This window comes from Myotis brandtii, unplaced genomic scaffold, assembly GCF_000412655.1.
Source record: "Myotis brandtii unplaced genomic scaffold, ASM41265v1 scaffold248, whole genome shotgun sequence".
NCBI classification, from domain to species: Eukaryota; Metazoa; Chordata; class Mammalia; order Chiroptera; family Vespertilionidae; genus Myotis; species Myotis brandtii.
The window spans coordinates 1,561,980-1,580,888 of NW_005359397.1; the positions used below are offsets into that span (position 1 = coordinate 1,561,980).

An 18,909-nucleotide genomic window follows, 5' to 3' on the forward strand; every position below is an offset into this window, starting at 1 on the left:
CCACTAGGTTTAAATGAGCTTTCATCATTTCACAATCATCTTTTATAAGTTTCAGGATTTGAAGAATTCTAGAGTTTTCTTTGTTTTTCAGAATAGATGCCCTTTAGCAGGCTGTATTTAGCCATCTTTACTCAGTGAATTCCCAGAACACAAACTACCATTTGAAGCCCTTGCCTGGGGTAGACACTCATGATTAATTACAAATAACAAGATTCAGAGAACTTTGCCTCTCAAACGACTCAGCCACTCCTTCCCCTGAACCAGTTAGGGACCTTGTATTTGGGGATATGGGACCTCAAGGGTCATTTGTATTTGGATAGTTAGGACCTCAAGGGTCACTATGATGTAAGTGCTGAGTCCAGCCCAAACTCTTGCCGACGGAAATCAGTATTAACCATTCTGGGAAGCAATTAGACCTCAATAAGATATCTTTTGACAGAGTAAGTCTACTTTTGGGGAGTTATCATAACCCTTATGGTTATTTATGTACAAAAAAATGTCATGCAGGGAACATTATGGAGATCATAATGAAAACTGGAAACTACCCAACTAGCTAACAATGCAAGAATAGGTAAGAAAGTATGATATATTACTCATCAACGGAATATTATGCAACCATTAGAAGTTATTGCCAATTTTGTAAGTGATAACATGGGAAATGTTTATATCTAAATGTTCATATCTACATATATATGTGGGCTGAATTAAAACATCAAGATGTAATATACACTATATACACTAAGTTTGATCACAACTTTGTGTAGAAAAAAAGTGTAAAAAACAGATCTATTTTTAAAAGTGTAAGAGATAGAATGTCAGTTTTTCTTTTTTTTAAATATATCTTATTGAGTTTTTACAGAGAGGGAGGGAGAGGGATAGAGAGTTAGAAACATCGATGAGAGAGAAACATCTATCAGCTGCCTCCTGCACACCCCCTACTGGGGATATGCCCACAACCAAGGTACATGCCCTTGACCGGAATCGAACCTGGGACCCCTCAGTCCGCAGGCCAACGCTCCATCCACTGAGCCAAACCGGTTAGTTTTTCTTAATAAATTACACTATTATAATGAGAAATGAAGTATTTCCATTTCCCCAAATCTATCCTTGTTAAGTCTTGTGTGCTGGCTGTTTCTCGTACTTGCTTATTTGGTACCACATGTGAGGCCTGTGCTCAGTACCAGGCCTTCCGCCAGGCAGATGGGGACCCAGATCCACAGTGTTACTTCATCGTCTGCTCATTGCACACACCACCTTCGCAGGACTTGGTTTCTGGCGTTTATTTTCTCTTCTCTTAAAAAACCCCAACACTCTACATGTCCCACTGCTTCCCTGAGTGTTGATTTGATTTTTCAAGAAGATGCCCAAACCACAGGCCACAGAGAAGGCAGGAAAGCAAAGGATGGGAAGAACGTACAAAGATAGGAAGAAGCAGAAAAGGAAGAAAAAAGTTCAGGAGCGAAGAAGAGGGAGAGAAGGGAGGAGGCAGCAAAAGGGGCGATGTGGTGGGAAGGAGGCTGCCCCCCAATTGGAGCTGAGTCCTTGGGGGGCCTGGCCCTGAGCTCAGGCTTCACCCTGGGTCCCAGCTGCCTGGACTCCCGGTTGGTTATTCTACGCAACTAAAACAAGTCCCTTCCGACCAAAAGTGGGCATCGGGTGGACTGTTTTAACAGGATTATTTTACTAAAATTATGTTAAAATGATGCTATGGAAATAAGGCAAGCAAAATGCTTTCCCTCCTCCTTTGGTCTTTCTAATGGAGAGCAATTAATTCAAATACCTCACAGCCTGTCCAGTTTTGCTTCTCCATTTCAGAGAAACTAACTGGATCCTGCAATTCACTATTCAGTTTTCTTTCATTTTTCTAATTTTCAATGACTAACTGGTTGGTCTCCAGTATAACCTGTTTAATTTCAGTCATCCACGAAAACCATCAGAAAATTAATGGGAACAAACAATATTTAGACAGTATTCAAATTCCTGTCAAATATTTAAAGATTATAAACTTTTCTCAGTTCAATCTAAGTCAGTTCTCATTCACAAGCATGGCTGCTTTTCGCAATTTCCATGTATACTCGTGTCATCAATTTATATGTTTCTACTGCTCCCTCCCCCAAGGGCTGTAAGTGGTAGTGAAGCTTGAAGACCAAGTTTGAGGAACCTGGGTCCCAGGAAAGCCCCATCAGAGGCTGTGATACCATCACCAGAAAGTCCTGGATCACCATCATGAGCAAACACCACCCTGCTGGGGGAAATGCGGTTGCCAAGATATTTTTATTCCAGTGAAGCATACAGCTCTTAACTTGCACAGAGATCCTGTTCTCAGAGGGCATACAAGCCACGTTGGAGGCAATCCATAAACATTGTGGGAAAGATGACAATAATCCAAGACTGTTAAATCTGGAAGAGACTGGTCGGGAATTTGTAATTGGGAGATGTTTGAACTGGAATCCACAGACCCTTGGAGGCAGGGCATGGCCAGGTTGGGCCTGGGATTAGGAGTTGTGTCCATGAGTACACAAAGGAGACAGAGGGACAGACTGCCTAAGAGAGAGGCCTATATGATGTACAGGTTAGGACCAGGCTTTGGAGCAGGCTGCCTGGTGTGGAAACCACTCTCCACTTATCCAGTCTCTCTGTGCCTCAGTTTCCTCTTTTGTAAATAAGGGCGAGCAATAGAACCTACCTCTTAATGGTTAAGTGATACTTTAAAGCACCAGTTTTATGGAAAGTACAGGGCCTGGCTCTTAATAAATGCTCAATAAATGTTAGCAATGATTATTATTATTCTAAGATGGGAGTGGCCACCAGCGTTAGCAATAACTGATTTTGGACAATTGATGGCTCAAAATATACAACCCTCTGTTCCCCATTCCCTGCTCTGCAGCAGTTTCCAATCCAGGCATCGGTGAAGGGCAGAAACACAGGCAAGCTGACAGGCACTGCTGAAAATTCCCTGTGTAGTTTTGACTTACACACCTCTCTCCCCCTGCCCGCCTCTCCAATTTTTATAAGAATTATTGAAGTGTTCACACTTTAAGTGATGTCATTGCATTAATGTCCATGAAGTGATTCCAACTGCAATTGTTTGCCATCTCATGGGAGGCTATGAGCAATCTTTGAAAGAAAAAAAAATGCATATTTAGAATTAAAAGAAAGCTATAGAAAAAGGAAAGAAAATAAAGACACCTACCTATTAGAAGAGAAAGACCGGAAGTTGTAAGGATCAGAGGCAGAATACGTGCTCAGATGGAGGGAATCAGAGCCACTGTTAAAGGAAAGAGCGCCCCACTCAAAACGCTGCATGGGAAGCTGACTAAGCACTTTGCTGAATTCTGCAGGTCAAAAGGACCCAAGCCAGACAGGCGGGTGTGAGATGCATCGATTAGGTCAGACCATGCACAGTTTCAAACTTTACACTGAAAACCCATTTTTAGCCCAGTCAGGTGTGGCTCAGCAGTTGAGCATTGACCCAAGAACCAAAGGTCACAGATGTGATTCTGGGTCAGGGCACATGTCCAAGTTGCGGTCTCGATCTCCAGTGGAGGGCGTGCAGGAGGCAGCCGATCAATGATTCTCTCTCATCATTGATGTTTCTATCTTTTTCTCCCTCTCCCTTCCTCTCTGAAATCAATAAAAATATATATTTAAAAAAGAAAAGGGGAAAAATTTCCACTTTTAATAATTGTATTATTACACAAGCCCTTTAATTTGAGCAGATGACACTTTTCTTGTGCATCGTGCCTCACTACTGGTAGATATTTAGGGAGTGGTCAGGGAGTTAGTTCACGCCACAGCCGCGCTCTGCGCTAACCAAATCCACACAATCAGCAGAAGACAAGACAAGCGATGCGGTTAACAGGCTGTGCTTCCATCCCCGGGTTAATCTCACGCGGGCCTCCACACAGGCTGATCTACCTGCTTTCCTTCTGGGCCTCGGCTTCCTTTTCCTTGGTGGATAAGGGTGAATCCTCAAAGTCATAGGAGAAGAGATGGAAGGGGCTGTGGGGCACATAGGGCAGCTTTTCTATGGTCTGCGATGCCTTCGGGGGGCCAGGTGTGGAGGTCCGAGAGGCAGGGGTGGGGTGAGGCAGCAGGGCAGGCACAGAGGACCCGCTGCCCCAGGGGCTCCCCCCTGCAGTGCTGGCTGGAAGCTGCTTTCCCTGGGAGGTGGAGGTGGTGCTGGAGGCAGGGGTGGGGGCTGGGCTTTCCTGCCCAGTGGGCTTCTGCTCTGAGGCAGGGCTGGCCTGGCTGCTGGCCCCACAGGGAAAAGAATTGAAGGGAGGGAAGGAAGGGAAGAAAGGAGATTCAGGAGAGAGAGAGAGAGAGAGAGAGAGCAAAAGTTAGCAAAGAGGAAAAAGCATGTACAAACCCACTACTGCTATGGCCACTTACTTCAGAGTCCAGCTGAGCCCCTGGAACTGCAGCATGAAAGCCCATCACTGACACTTTGGTTTGCTCAGTAATCCTGGGGCCCTGGGCTTGCCAATCTGGGAGGCAAGACCCACTGGGCCTATGGGCATACAGGCCTTTGGGAGAGGATTTAATGAAACCCCAAAGGCTCTTCTGCATCTGCTCTGTCAATGCTCTCCTGTCTCCCCAGCCACACTCCTCTCCACACACATTTCTCCCCACTGGCTGTGTTGGCACCATAATTTGAACCTCACTGCTTTGTCTTGGTCAAACAGAGTATCAGGCCCCTTCCTAAAAAGCCTAGTCTTGAGGAAGTGACATCCTACAGCCCATATTTCACTCACTCCTTTCATCCTTTCTTGAGAGCATGTATGGATGAGAGAAAAGGGAAAGAGACGCCAGCAAGGAATGCAAAGAGCAGGAAGGAGGGGCTAGCGTGCGGAGAGCACATTTTGTCCATTTCACACTTTCCCAGGGCCCCCTCAACTCGAAGAATTTGTGTTAAACTCTGTAGTTTTCAAAGCTATGGCCCCTCTCCCAGAGAACCTGACTCCAGCCATGCCCATTTGGGAATGGGATATGGGCTGTTTTCTTTCCTACCTCAAATTCTGAGCTCCATCTACATATAAAGGCAGGGACATGCTAGTTTCTCTGGCCCGATGGGAAGGTGAGACCACACTGATGTGCTCAGTGCAGGCCTGGCACGTGGTGGGCACACATAGCAGGCACACGTGATAGGTATGCATGGTGGACACACACAGCAGGCACACGTGATGGGTATACATGGTGGGCTCACACAGCAGGCACATGTGATGGGTATGCATGGTGGACTCACACAGCAGGCACACGTGATGGGTATACATGGTGGGCTCACACAGCGGGCACATGTGATAGGTATGCATGGTGGGCACACACAGCAGGCACACGTGATAGGTATGCATGGTGGGCACACATAGCAGGCACACGTGATGGGTATGCATGGTGGGCTCACACAGCAGGCACACGTGATAGGTATGCATGGTGGACTCACACAGCAGGCACACGTGATGGGTATACATGGTGGGCTCACACAGCGGGCACACGTGATAGGTATGCATGGTGGGCACACACAGCAGGCACACGTGATGGGTATGCATGGTGGGCACACACAGAAGGCACACGTGATAGGTATGCATGGTGGGCACACACAGCAGGCACACGTGATAGGTATGCCTGGTGGGCACACACAAAGAAGCAGCCAGCAGGAAGGGGAGGCAGCAGAAGACACCAAACCCACAGAAGTAAGCAGGATCTTCCCACCATTTTAAAGTCTAATAAGTTTACACCAGGGAACAAATAGCATGCAGATTGATGTGAATTAACACTATGGTACTATCTAAATAGAGCCCTGGTGTTCAATATGCACACCTTATTTCCTAAAACTGAAAAACATGACTAGTGTCTGATCAAGGACACCCTCCAGCGTCAGGCATGACGTCAAAAACACTTCAGAGGGTTGGATAACAACCACCTACTGTGCAAACAATCCTATGTAAAGACAGCACAATGTCAGCAGGGATGCCTTTGAAAGCTACCCATTCTGGCCAGATTCTTCCATCTGGTCCATAGGTGCTGAACTATGTGTCACTGAGGGTTGAAGGGCATGTGTGTGTGTGTGTGTGGGGGAGAGGGGGGTGTGGAACAGGTGGAGGTGGCGCGGGAGCTGATTTATGTCAACACCTGATTTATGTTACTGTCCACATGACATGCACATTTCAGCACATAGGGAGCCATACCTGTGTGTTTATTGAGGGTCTACATAATTTCCTGTAACTAATTTTTCACCTCAAAAGGGACTGTCAATTAAACCTCCTCCCTTCCCAGAGCATCTGTAACTAAAAAGTCACTATCGCCAAGCGGGGCTCTCGGCATGAGCTAGGAGCTCTGATGAATGCCCACCTTTCTCGCCCTCTCATTCTGAAATGTATGGCTCACTCTCTGTCCAGGCCATTCCATTCCTCTCTCCATACCTGCTGGCTTCTTCCCAGTTATTTCCAAAGGGGAGAAGCAATCATTAGTTTGTCAGTTCAGAGAGGATTCCATGACCCATGAGAATGGTGGGAGTCTTAGGGTGTCAAAGGGGCCTATATGAGAACTTTTATTTGTGCTGGTGACCTGGAGAATGAGGCTATAGCAGCAAAGAATCACATTGACTTTGAAGTTAGTAAGAGAACGATTTTACCCTAATTCATCCAAGATCCTTTTAATTTTGCTTTTTGTGGAAAAAACTAACTGTAAAAGTGTCAATTTGCAGTATAATCAATTAAGTGGAGGAAAAGAACATCTGCAAGGTGCCTATGTCTGTTACCACTGACTAAAGACAGAAAGAATACACCTTGGAGAGATGAGCAGAGAACAGTAAACTCTCCAAAGGACCCTAGAGCTATGTTAGTTGTGCTGGGCATAAAAATAAATACTGAAAAATTTTTCTATACTCTAGTGCCGTGGTCGGCAAACTGTGGCTCATGAGCCACATGCGGCTCTTTGGCCCCTTGACTGTGTCTCTTCCACAAAATACCACATGCGGGCATGCACGTACAGTGCGATTGAAACTTCATGGCCCACGCGCAGAAGTCGGTATTTTGTGGAAGAGCCGGTATTTTGTGGAAGAGCCACACTCAAGGGGCCAAAGAGCCGCATGTGCCTCGCGAGCCACGGTTTGCCGAGCCACAGTTTGCCAACCACTCCTCTAGTGGATAACAAGTGTTCCTGTCCACTTTGATAAAAAACAAACTTGCATTATTCACACAGTAGTTACCCACACACTTTAGCTAATATTGTACTGGTAAAATTAGTAGGAAGAAGGAAGCACACATAATTATTTTTAGTACAGTGCTGAAAGGGTTAAAAATTTTCTGTCAATCTGACTGAGCCAAAGTACTTAATGAGGGAGTGAACAGTGGGAAGAAAACCAATTGGGGGAGTTTTCCACAAAGCATGGTTTGGAAGGCTGTATTGGAGTGAAAAATAAAGTTCTGTAATGAAAACATGCACTGTGATTTCTACAGACTAATCACTCTGTGGCTCTGTGTATAGGGTCAGTAAAGGTTTGCTGGTGGGAGCTGGTGAGGAAGGGAGGAGACTACTGACAGGGAGGTGGCTGCAAACCATTCATTAGGAGGGAGCCTTGGACTTTTAGTGGGGGCCTGGGAGGGTCCAGCCCTTGGTACCTGTCCTTGCCCTGAGAGGGGGCATCATCCTCTCTCTCTTCCTCTGAATTGGGCTCCGTGACTGGCTGCTCCTCTTCCTCCTCCTCCTCCTCCTCATCCCTGAGAAGAGGCCAGGAAAAGAGAAATGCACACAGAGACAAGATGGAGAAGTGAGATAAGCATTACAGACAAACAGGAAGATGAAGCAAAATAACTCCAGCTGGCTGAAATGAAAAGAGCACATTCAATTTGTTAGGAGAAAGGAAGAGAGTTCTGAGATGGGGAAATTTCAATGTGGGGTGGAGATGCAATAACCCAGCACAGGCCAAATTTCTTTGTCGATTTGGCTGGATGCCACTGCCTTGCACCCCATCCGGGATTCAGAGCAGCTTCTGGCCTTGGCAGGACTCTTCTGTGGTTTTCCTCCTCCACACAGAGTCACGCAGGGAGTGCGTGGTGAGGCCCAGCTCCTGCAGCAAGCGGGGTCCTCACCTCTTCACTGCACCACTGTTGAGTAGAAACCACTGAGGGTCAGGCCACAGGGCACTGACCTCCACGGGCACCTATGGTTTTTGCATGTCACTCCCTCATGCTCAGTGAATGTGATTCGCAGGGGAAGGAAGGGAGGGCTGATCCACTTCAAGGGTAGATGTGAGGTCTAGGTGGAGTAAATCCATATCACCCCTGGGTTTCTCCTGGTGCCTTCAAAGTCTGGAGCCACCTATCATTTCTAGGGGAAGAAGGCTGCCTGTGAGTGAGGCTGACCCAAGAAAAGCAGAGCTGGGGAGAGAGAGAGAGGGAAAGAGCAGCCCCCGTGACAATTTTAAAACCTGGATCCAGTACTTTTGCCTTACTAATGGAAGGTGATAAATTCTCATTTTTGCTACAGATAGTTGAACGGGGGTTTTGCCCTTGCAGCTGAACAAGTACAGACTTTAAAACTGAATCATTACCCTCCTTTGGCCTCTAAATTTTGTCAACACCTGATTTATGTTACTGTCCACATGAAATACCTACCTGAGGCCATGTGGGCTTCTACATGCCTTGACAAAGGAATTGACTCCTGAGCTTCAGTGACCTTCACCTTTTTCCTCTTCAGCCCCTCACACACTGGTCCTCCTCACCATGACACAGGACTAGCCCGCTTGGGAAATCTGACCACAAGCCCCCACTCACCCAAATCTCTCATTCCACTCCTCCCACCATAACTTTTCTGCATTCTCATAGTGTCCTTTCTCTACTTTCTTTTTTTTTCTTTTATTTTTTCCTCTACTTTCTAAAGTAGATGCATCCATAGACCTAGCACTCCTTTAATGCTCCCTTCCAATTGCTTCCCTCCCCTACTTCAAGTAGCACAGGTAAGCTTTGCTTCTTCTCTTCTCCATCTAAGAGGAATCCTACGTGTCCAGCTTCTTTTGTTTATTGTCACATTTGTGATATTTGTCTACACTGTTATGTGCACTTGAAGATCATTTGTTCTCATTGCTACACAGAATTCCCTTATATGAATATGCCACAATCCAGTTATCCAATCTGCCGTTGATGATAATCAGGTACTTTTCAGTTGGAAACTATGCCCAATGGAGCCTGAGGCCACCTTCCCTCAGATTGATCAGAAATTTGCAGGTGTTATTACGCTTAGTCTATCCAGAACCCACAGATCTCTATCCTGCCACCCAATAGGTCTCTCCTCTTTAAAACAAAACATGGAGCCTCTCCCTCCAAAATGACTTGATTTCACTTGCTTCCCCAGGTGGTGAAGTCATGTAGAAGCAAAGTCTGCTTGATCTGGAGAGGTTCAGAGCCAGGCTGCCTGGGTTGCACTCCATCACTTCCTGGTGTTTGACCTTGAGCCCCACTTTCCTTATCCCAACAACAGTACCTGCCTCCTAGGAGTAGTGCTTAATATGTAAAGCACTTTGAAAAGGTGTGGCATATAGTGAACAAATCTGTTTGTTTTAGCTGTCAGCTCTCTCTATCATTACTGTCCTTTGGGCCCTCTGAAGAAATCTCTAACATCCCCAACAGTGGATACTCAAAGGTCTACTTGATTCAGTAAGGACGAGGACACAGTACTCTGCAAAGCATTCCACAGCACTGACAGCAACGCTCCCCCTTTTATAACTTCCACCTGTGTAAGCTCCGTCTTCCTGAGCCCTTTCTCTTGCATGTAGTTGTCCCACAGATGTTTGCAGAGGGCAATCCTGAGCTACTTCCCAACCTGGCTCCTCTTTAGGCTCAACATTTGATCCTGCAATAAATCTTCCCAGGTCTTGTGTGTATCACAGCTGTGCTATCAGGACCAAGGGAAGGACCAAGGACAGGCAGCACAATGATGCCCTGGGAGGGCCCACTTCCAGGATGCCCTATGGTCAAAGCACTGGCCTTGCCCTACAACCAAGCAGTGAAGAAGGAAATACCCTCTTGAAGAGCATAGGACTTTCTGTGCTTGATTTTATTTAGTTTCATCCTATGATGAAATTAGTCAAACAGAATGATGTTTTATGTGATAATACTTAAGACTGAAGAATTAGTTCAAATAACTTACTTTTTCCCTAATTGAATTTTCTCTTAAAGTATAACTTAATTTTGTTTATATTTGTGCTACAGAATTCTGGGGTCTTTGACATGTGGCTCTCAAATATCTCTAGGGGTGTTTCACTTGTTTTTAATGATAAAGAGTTACTCCAGGGCACAGGTCTGTTCTGAACTCATCAGGTATTTTCCTTTTTACCACAAACAGTCCCAAACTCCATGGAGGTCACACCTTTTACATTGGAAAAGCAAGAGGCCCACCATCTGACCAATTCTGCAAGAGTCAGTTTCCTTCAAAGACAACTTAACTTTCCCAAATTTCATGTCATTTGGCAAAATAATTGGTGCTATCTTGTAAAGTTAAACATTCATATTATGAACCTGATTCATATCCCCTAGAAGTGGCATTGCCCGAAGGCAGTGGTTCTGAACCTGGGTGATTCTGTCCCCCTGGGAGACATTTTTGGTTGTCAAACCTAAGGAAGGGGTGCTACTGTCACCTAGCAGCCTTAGATGTCATGACCTATAAGGCAAAAGACAGCCCCCCACAACAAAGAAGGGCTTGGTCCAAAGTGTCACTAGTGTCAAAGCTGAGAAAAACTGCCTGCAATACGGAAGCATATGTGCACCAGGACATGAGTCTAAGAACACTCGCAGAAACCATGTAATTGCCAAAAAATGGAAACAACCCAAATATGTACCAATAGGAAAAAGAATAAACTGTGGTATTCCAAACAGTGAACATGGATGACCTTCAGCTCCATGTGACACTATGGATGAATATTAAGAGCATAATGTGAAGAAAAGAAAACAAGTGTAAGAAGAAATATGTTATACTTTTTTATAAAGTTCCAAAAGGCAGAAGTGTATAATATATTGTTTGGTTATATATATATGTCTGATAATCCTAAAAACCAATAATAAACCCATAAGATAATGATAAACAATATTTACGAGTGCTGGTTACCCAGGTCCAGAGATGGGAGAGTTGGAAGTACACAGATAAATGTGGTTAAGGGGTAATGCTCTGGGTTTTTAGTGAGGCCACAGTCTCACTGATGTCCTTTATATTCATACATACATTTTATATAAAAATAAATAAATAAAGACAGGGCCATACATGGACCAAAGAGGACAGTGTATCATGAACCAAGGATTATGATTAATCCAATTCTGAACAATTAGAATGTTTAACATAGATTTCACTTTTTTTTAGAGAAGTTTTAGGTTCACTGCAAAATTGAGCAGAAGGTGCAGAGATTTCCCACCATGAGTAACAAAACAAATTTTTTTAAAGCAAAGAGGTATAACTATGGAGCAAGAGCTCTCTCTCCCTTTGTCCAACAAATATTTATTGAGCATTTATTACGGGCAAGATGCTGGGGTATAGTGGTTAAAAGAAGTTCCCATCCTTGGAGTTTACAGGCCCATGTCGGAGAAAGACATTAAACAACTAATTGCACCCAGAAATATTTGACTGAGGAAGACTTCCACATGCGGTTGGAGCAAAACCCAAAAGGCCAAGCAGAAATTTGACCAGAGGACAAGATGGGATTTTGTACATGATACTCCCCTGTTCACACACATCTACTAACCCTAGGATCAAGTCCAATTTGCCTACATAATACTCTAACCCCCCATCATCTCTCCAACTTTGTGTCCGACTTTCCCTTCATCAACTTCCACACCCAGTCTTTATTGGTCTATTGCTCTATCTGCCCAACACCAAGGGCATGTCAACTTGGGGTCCTTGCAGGAGCCATTCTCCCTATCTGGAGTTACTCCTCCCCTCCTTCTCTAGTGGGACCACCCCCCAGGGACATCCAGTAAGTTCTTGCTGCCTATTGCAGTTCTTTGTACTGTGGACCTAGCATGGTGTTCATCATGGAGAAACTTGCATGGATGGTCAAAGAACAAGACTGGCAAGAACCGAGAGATGACCCTGGAGATCTCCCCACATTGCAGGTAGGAAAGAAGAGATCCAGAGAGGGCAAGATCACAAAATTTGCCAGTAAGAACTCTGGTCTCCTAATGTCCAGGCCCATGTCCTTTCTACCATGCAGGCTACCCCATGAAACAAGCAGAGTCTAAGTTGTTTTTATCACTCAATCGTCGCTGCACTGTTCCTTCTGAGCAACAGTCTCCTGAACTCTGCTTCTCGATCCTCCTCTCACATAGCACAGCCGACAAAATACCATTTGCACAGCTCGGTAAAGGACAAAGCTGTGTGTGGCCCCCAGGAGACCTGCCCAGTGCCCCAGTTACCCGAGACCTGCCTGGTGCCCCTGAGGGAATCTGTCTTGACACAGGTATGACCCGTGTGTGGCAACTAGTTAAAAAGCTCTGCAGTAGGCTTAGATAAGATGCAGACATTTTAAATGCCCTATTTAGTTCTGTAAAATGCATGGGAAAGAGCATAATGAGATGAAAAAATATTTCATACAACTATTTTGTTAAATTTATGACAGAGAAAGTGCCCCTGTGGGCTCCTCTGCATTGCTCTGTGTTAGAGGATACTGAAACTGGAGTTTGAACTCAGCCACATAGTGACTCACACTTTCTGTTAACTTTAAGGCTGTTTCTAGGTTACCAAGGGTCCAAGATGAGATTTTAAAATTTCCAATTAGTGATCTTAACTAGTTAAGACATATATCTGACCAACTGGAGGAGTGATTTCATTCAAAAATAGAGTTTTGTTGTCCACCAAAGAGAGAAAAAAGTTTCCCTCTAAAGATTTTTGCCAGCCAAGAGAATGAAAAGACATCTAACAGAGCCCAGCTGTTACGCTGATGTTTCCATGGTGAGAACCCAAAGTTAGACAGGAAAGTATTTATTGTCCCTGTAGCACACAAAGCTTAGAAGGAGTATACGGTCCAGGCCATGGATACTGAATATACCCAAGAACAGAACCTTAATACAGAAACCATTATTTTGCTATTTTGTTTTAGAATGAACTACTAATGGATCCAGCACGTTCTTTTTGCTAAAAACAGAGCAGTTTGCCCAGCCGGGTGTGATTCAGGGGTCGAGCATCAACCCAGGAACCAAGAGGTCATGGTTCAATTCCAGGTCAGGGCACATGCCTGGGTTGGGCTCAATCCCCAGTAGGGGGTGTGCAGGAGGCAACCAATCAATGATTCTCTCTCATCATTGATGTTTCTATCCATCTTTCCCTCTCCCTTCCTCTCTCTGAAATCAATAAAAACATATTTTTAAACACACACACACACACACACACACACACACACACACACACACACACACAAAATGGAGTAGTTTAATATAATGGAATTCCAGTCTGTAGAGTATAAACATCAATAGGAGAAAAAAACAACAACACAATTAGTAGCCGAGTTGCAGATCTATTCATGTATAAAACAAATCAATCCAGTGATAACCAAGGACCTTGTGATGTCTCACTACTTTCTTTTGTATGTTCTTTGATTTTATGATTTTAAAAACCTTTAGTCTCAGTCATAGATACTAGTAAATTGCTTTAAATGTCCCTGAGAGGTCTCAGAGAGCAGAAGAGACACTAGGATGACTGAGGACTGAAATTCTCTACGAACTTTTGGAAACAGCAGGGATGCCAAGTGGCAGCGTCCAGAGGTGAAAACTGCCCTGCCCTGTGACTGGCTTGGCTCTACCCTGAGACCCTGGGGCTCTCTTATCTCGCCCATAAAATAAAGTGCAACAGCAGAATGGGAACCTCCAGCGCTGGGGAGTGATAACCAAGGACCTTGTGATGTCTCACTACTTTCTTTTGTATGTACTTTGATTTTATGTTAAAAACCTTTAGTCTCAGTCATAGATACTAGTAAATTGCTTTAAATGTCCCTGAGAGGTCTCAGAGAGCAGAAGAGACACTAGGATGACAGGACTGAAATTCTCTATGAACTTTTGGAAACAGCAGGGATGCCAAGTGGCAGCGTCCAGAGGTGAAAACTGCCCTGCCCTGTGACTGGCTTGGCTCTACCCTGAGACCCTGGGGCTCTCTTATCTCGCCCATAAAATAAAGTGCAACAGCAGAATGGGAACCTCCAGCGCTGGGGGTCTGTGATAGCTGAGGAAACAACACTGTGTGGCTATCAGACAAGTGCTCCTAACTCTAGAAGTTGTCCAATCACTAGTCTAATCCCCAGTTTAATGTGTGTTGTCTGTCAAGCTCATTTCTAAGTGTTTCAAAAAATGGTACTCCCTGCACACATTCAGTGTTATGTTTTTTCACAAGTGGGAAGAAAACGATACTAAAGAGTGAAGGACTCCTAGTCAGCGATGAAAGAGACATAATACGTATGTGTTTAATTAAGCAGCAGATATCAAATATAACCCACCACGAGGAAGCCAAACATGTCTGAGTTTCAGTACACAGTAATATCTTTCTAACTCGTGACTCAGTTTGATTCTAAAACTCTAATTGCCTTTTTACATGCTTTGGACTTCAACACACCACAGTCAGCTCATAATATGGTAATAAAGTACAGATAATTGGCATCTAGAGATAAACCCCAAATCTTCTATTTCAGCCAGTGTTCTTCCCAACAACCTCATTTTCTATTTTCTCCCCCTCTCAAGTCATGCCCCAAATTACCAACCGTGACCACATGGACTTGTTTGGGTAGCATTTGCTTTCTACTTCATTGACCATCTGCTGGTGTGGATGCCAATGAAGAATGAATTCTATAAAATGGAGATAACAGGAAGAGAAAAAAGTGGCAAAGGGCCAGAATGATCGAGAGACCTTCACCAAAGGAACTGGACACATGTCACAGGTCCGCATGTTGCCCTGCACACTCCCACAGCTCCCACAGTGTCCCAAACAGTTCTGGGCTCAGCCTGGCCCAGGAGGGTGGGCCTGGAAGATTCAGCAGTGAGTCGTGCTGCCTTTCCAACGCATGTCTCGACCTCTGCATGCCTCTCCACAGTCAACAGCAATCAGGGATCCTCACCCTTACAATATACTATTTGAAAATGTGAAGGCTTCAGAAATTGTATTCAACTATTTGGGGGTGTGGACTGAGCATGTCCACAGGGTTGAGGACAACTGCCCTAGTCCAAGCTACCCAGGTTTTTCAGTGGTTTTGCATCAATAGCAAACAAGTGTCCCTGTTTCCACCCTCCTTCACCTTGATCCGATCGCACCAGGCAGACAGGCATGTGTTCAGATGTGCACTGCACGCCAAACAACAAGACTCCGTGCTATGGTTTCTAAGACCCTGCATGACTTGACCTGCTTACTGTGCAACCTCATCTCATCTCTGTTCCACCTCTGTGTCCCCCTCCACACTCAGAAGCCTTGTCTCTTGAGACACCTATTAGTTACCCGGGTACATCATGCCTTTTCCTCCCTTTGCCATTGAACACGGCATTGCATCGGCCCAGGCAGCTCTTTTCATCCTTTAGGATTCAGCCTCAATGCCTGAGAAGGCTTCTTGGATGACTCCCATCCCACTATCCTCTTTTCTAAAGAATCCTTTAAAATTAATATTAAACTACAAGTATCCAAACTCCCTTTAAGAAGATATAATATTACTAATAAAAATTAAGTCCCCTCTGACCAGCGGTAACCACTGTTATAAATTTGGTATATAAATTTCCAGATGAAAAAAATTAGACATGCCCTAGCCAGTGTGGCTCAGTTGTTTGGCTGTCATCCCCATGCACTGAAAAGTTGCCAGTCAGGGCACATACCCGGGTTGCAGGCTTGATCCCTGGTGGGGGACATACAGGAGGCAGCTGATTAATATTTTGTTTTTGCATTGATGCTTCTCTCTCTCTCTTCCTCTCCCTTCCTCTCTTTCTAAAACCAATAAAAAATCTTTTTAAAAATTAGACATATTATTCTACAATTTTTTACACAGCAATTGATGTGACAAGTATGTTGGTACTTATAATATGGTGCGTTTCTTAATGCTGGTTGCCTTCCATCATATGGCTATTGCATGTTTTAGTTACCTAGCCATTCCCCAATTGTTTGCTGTTATAAGTGATGCTGTAAGAACAACCCCTGTGCATGTCCTTGTGCACACCTGCAAGTTCCCCTCAAGGTCATGTCTTTAGATCCCTGTTGCTCTCTACCACACAGCCCTATTTGCTCCCTTCAAAAGCTCTCCTCCAAAGCTACACCTGCCTTGTTACAATATTATGTGTGCACTGTCCTATGATCCTGGACGCTTCATAAGCATCTTGTTTACCATTGTACCCTCAGGACCAAGAATGTGGATGGCACAAGAAAATATGAGTTGAGTGAATAATGAATGAGTATGATTCAGCTCTCCTTTAGCTCATGAGCTAGTATTCCTGCCTCAATAAAAGCAGGACAGTGATAATATCAAAGTTCATAGAATGTCAATACTGACAAAGAAGTCCATCAACGTAAGCTTACTGTGAAATAACATGCGCAGGATTGGGGTTTGTCTCCTAGCTGCTGGCTTGCTCATATGCTTACAGACATGAGCTACTACAGATGTGGACTCGAGTCCCAGCCATGTTTTAACAAGCATAAAGGTACTTCATCTTTGCTTCATGATATTCCCTCCATTTCCTGATAAAAAATGATTTACCCTTATAATTCAAAGGCAATTTCACAAAGCTTTTCATAGGTGAAAAAAATATAAACAAAGAAAAATATCTTCTCAAGTCCAGTTCCGAAGGCCTGCCATTGGCACGCAGCCATGCCCCCGCCGCCCGACTCAGCCCGCCCACCCGAGACCTCTAGGAGAGAAATGCCTGCTACAGCAGGTCCTGACCGGCCACAGCCTTGTGGGGGCTCATCTCTAGTCTACTTTTAATCTCATGTTTATAAAACCAGAACCACACGCTGGAAAAATAAACCTCAGGAATGAAACGATTTCTCCGGGGCAGTGTGAACACTGTAATTGAGTATTCCGGAGGTGTGATATAATTGCCTCTGAATTCCTTCCTGAGCTCTGTGTCTCCGGGAAGCACGCTGCATCAAGATGATCAAAAGGCATTTAGGCTGCAGATGCCTATCCCGAATGTGCCCAGGTTTCCTTGCCCACTGCAGGCCACTCTCCAAGGGCGAGGGGCAGGTTCCTTCATCTTTGCTTGGTCTGCCTCCCTCGGATTCTCTCCAGGAAAAGCAGGCTCTACTCGGAGGCCTGCAGTCACCTACATATTCTATTTATTTAACAACCTCTGTGCCGGGTACTCTCATGCTGAGCACTTCACAGAGTTCACTCATTTTATCCTTATGGGAACTGCCAAGGTAGATACTATTGTTACTCGATTCACAGAAGAGGACCTGAGGCACAGAGAGGTTAAGGAATTCTCCCAGAGTCACACAGCTAGTAAGCCAGGATTCAAACCCAGGCAATTCAACTCTAGCACCCAAGCTCCTGACCACTGTGCTCTGCTACCTCTGCTACCATCATTTCTTTGTGGCTCGAAAAAGAAAATGTCTCTTCCATTTAAGGACTGAAAGAAGCCAACAATTCTCCCTACTTTCAGAGTCTCCCCTGAACATCGATGCCTCTTCTCACTGCATCCATGTGCATGGGGAGTCTAGCAGGCCTCACCCCCTGCCCATCCCACCGAGGCCCCATCCCACCAGAAGGAGAGCTGATGACAGCTTGGTATGGGGCACCACAAGACGTACTTGAACCATGACGATAGCCCATGTTAATTCTGATCAGGTTCTGAACCATAAACATCACTCACTTAGTAATGGGTATTTTTTTTAACATGGATATGATGCTTCTGTGATCACTGTCAGCATGCTGAGCACGTGGTGTGAGACCAGACTGCCATTAGGCCCTTTTTCTCGGGGCCTGTCCAAAGGGCTCCCTTGCAAAGTGCTTCCCCAGCATCACTCTGCCCAGTCCTCCTTTTCATTATGGCAGATTTGGCCTCTTCCACCCACATTTTCAGGGCTGTTTCCCTGTTCATTCAACCTTCCTCAGTGAAGAGTTACCAGCAGGCTCCCTCCACATGCAGACTCTTGTCAAGCAAAGATAATCTCATTCCTTCTTCCATGATGGGATTCAATCAGCTCAGCTTAGCAATCCTTGGGAAGCCTCTGCTCACTTGCAAAGGGACCTGGGAATTCCATGTGATATATATAGAGAGGCTGGCTCTGCAGGACCACCCACACCCACACCTGTCCCTCCACAAGGTGCCGAGGAAAATCAAGCTCCTCCAGGAAGGACTGTGAGCATTCAGAACACTGGGGGTGGGGGGTCGGGGGGGGAGTGTGTGTGGGGGGAGGTGCGTTATAGGAAATGGGCTTGACCCTCAGGACGAAAATTCCCAAAGCAAATCAAAGAAACAAGGACCTTTCCTCTCTGTGCAGTGTGCCCGCCGGCACTCCCACAGTAAATCGCTTATCTCTCCCTGAAACATCACAACGGGAAAGGCCACTCTAGCTTTAGAAACACACTTGAAGACAACTGGTTTCAAGGTTCACTGAAGGGGAAAGACAGTGAGTTCTCGGTTTCAGCATTTCCTAGGGCTCTATCCATTCGCTTCTTGGCTCACTCCGTTCTCCGTTCGTTTCCACTGGGTTATGGCATCTACGCCTAGGTGTCAACCCTTACCTATGTGTACCTGAGTCCAGAAGAGCCTATCCCACTGACCAGGGACACCTCAACTAAAAATGCCCAAAGCTCACCGCATGGCCTTACAACCATCCCCCGACCCTGTGTTAGCGGCAGCGTGGGAATCACCTAGGATCCTTCCTCTCCTTCCTCTGCCTCACCATATGATGCATGCAGTCTCTGTCCCACACTTGCCACTGTCCCTGCCTGCTGCATGG

At 45.3% G+C, this 18,909-nt stretch overlaps 1 protein-coding gene across 1 annotated transcript in view; it reads right to left on the reverse strand.

The window, feature by feature from the left end:
* FHOD3 (formin homology 2 domain containing 3) overlaps window positions 1–18,909 on the reverse strand; it is a 347,834-nt gene that overhangs the window by 90,792 nt on the left and 238,133 nt on the right. The window contains exons 12-14 of the mRNA XM_014540586.1: window positions 7,623–7,721; window positions 3,919–4,251; window positions 3,194–3,268 (exon numbers count right to left, since the gene is read on the reverse strand). Coding sequence (XP_014396072.1) covers window positions 3,194–3,268; window positions 3,919–4,251; window positions 7,623–7,721 — 507 coding nt within the window. The remainder of the gene's footprint in view (window positions 1–3,193; window positions 3,269–3,918; window positions 4,252–7,622; window positions 7,722–18,909) is intronic.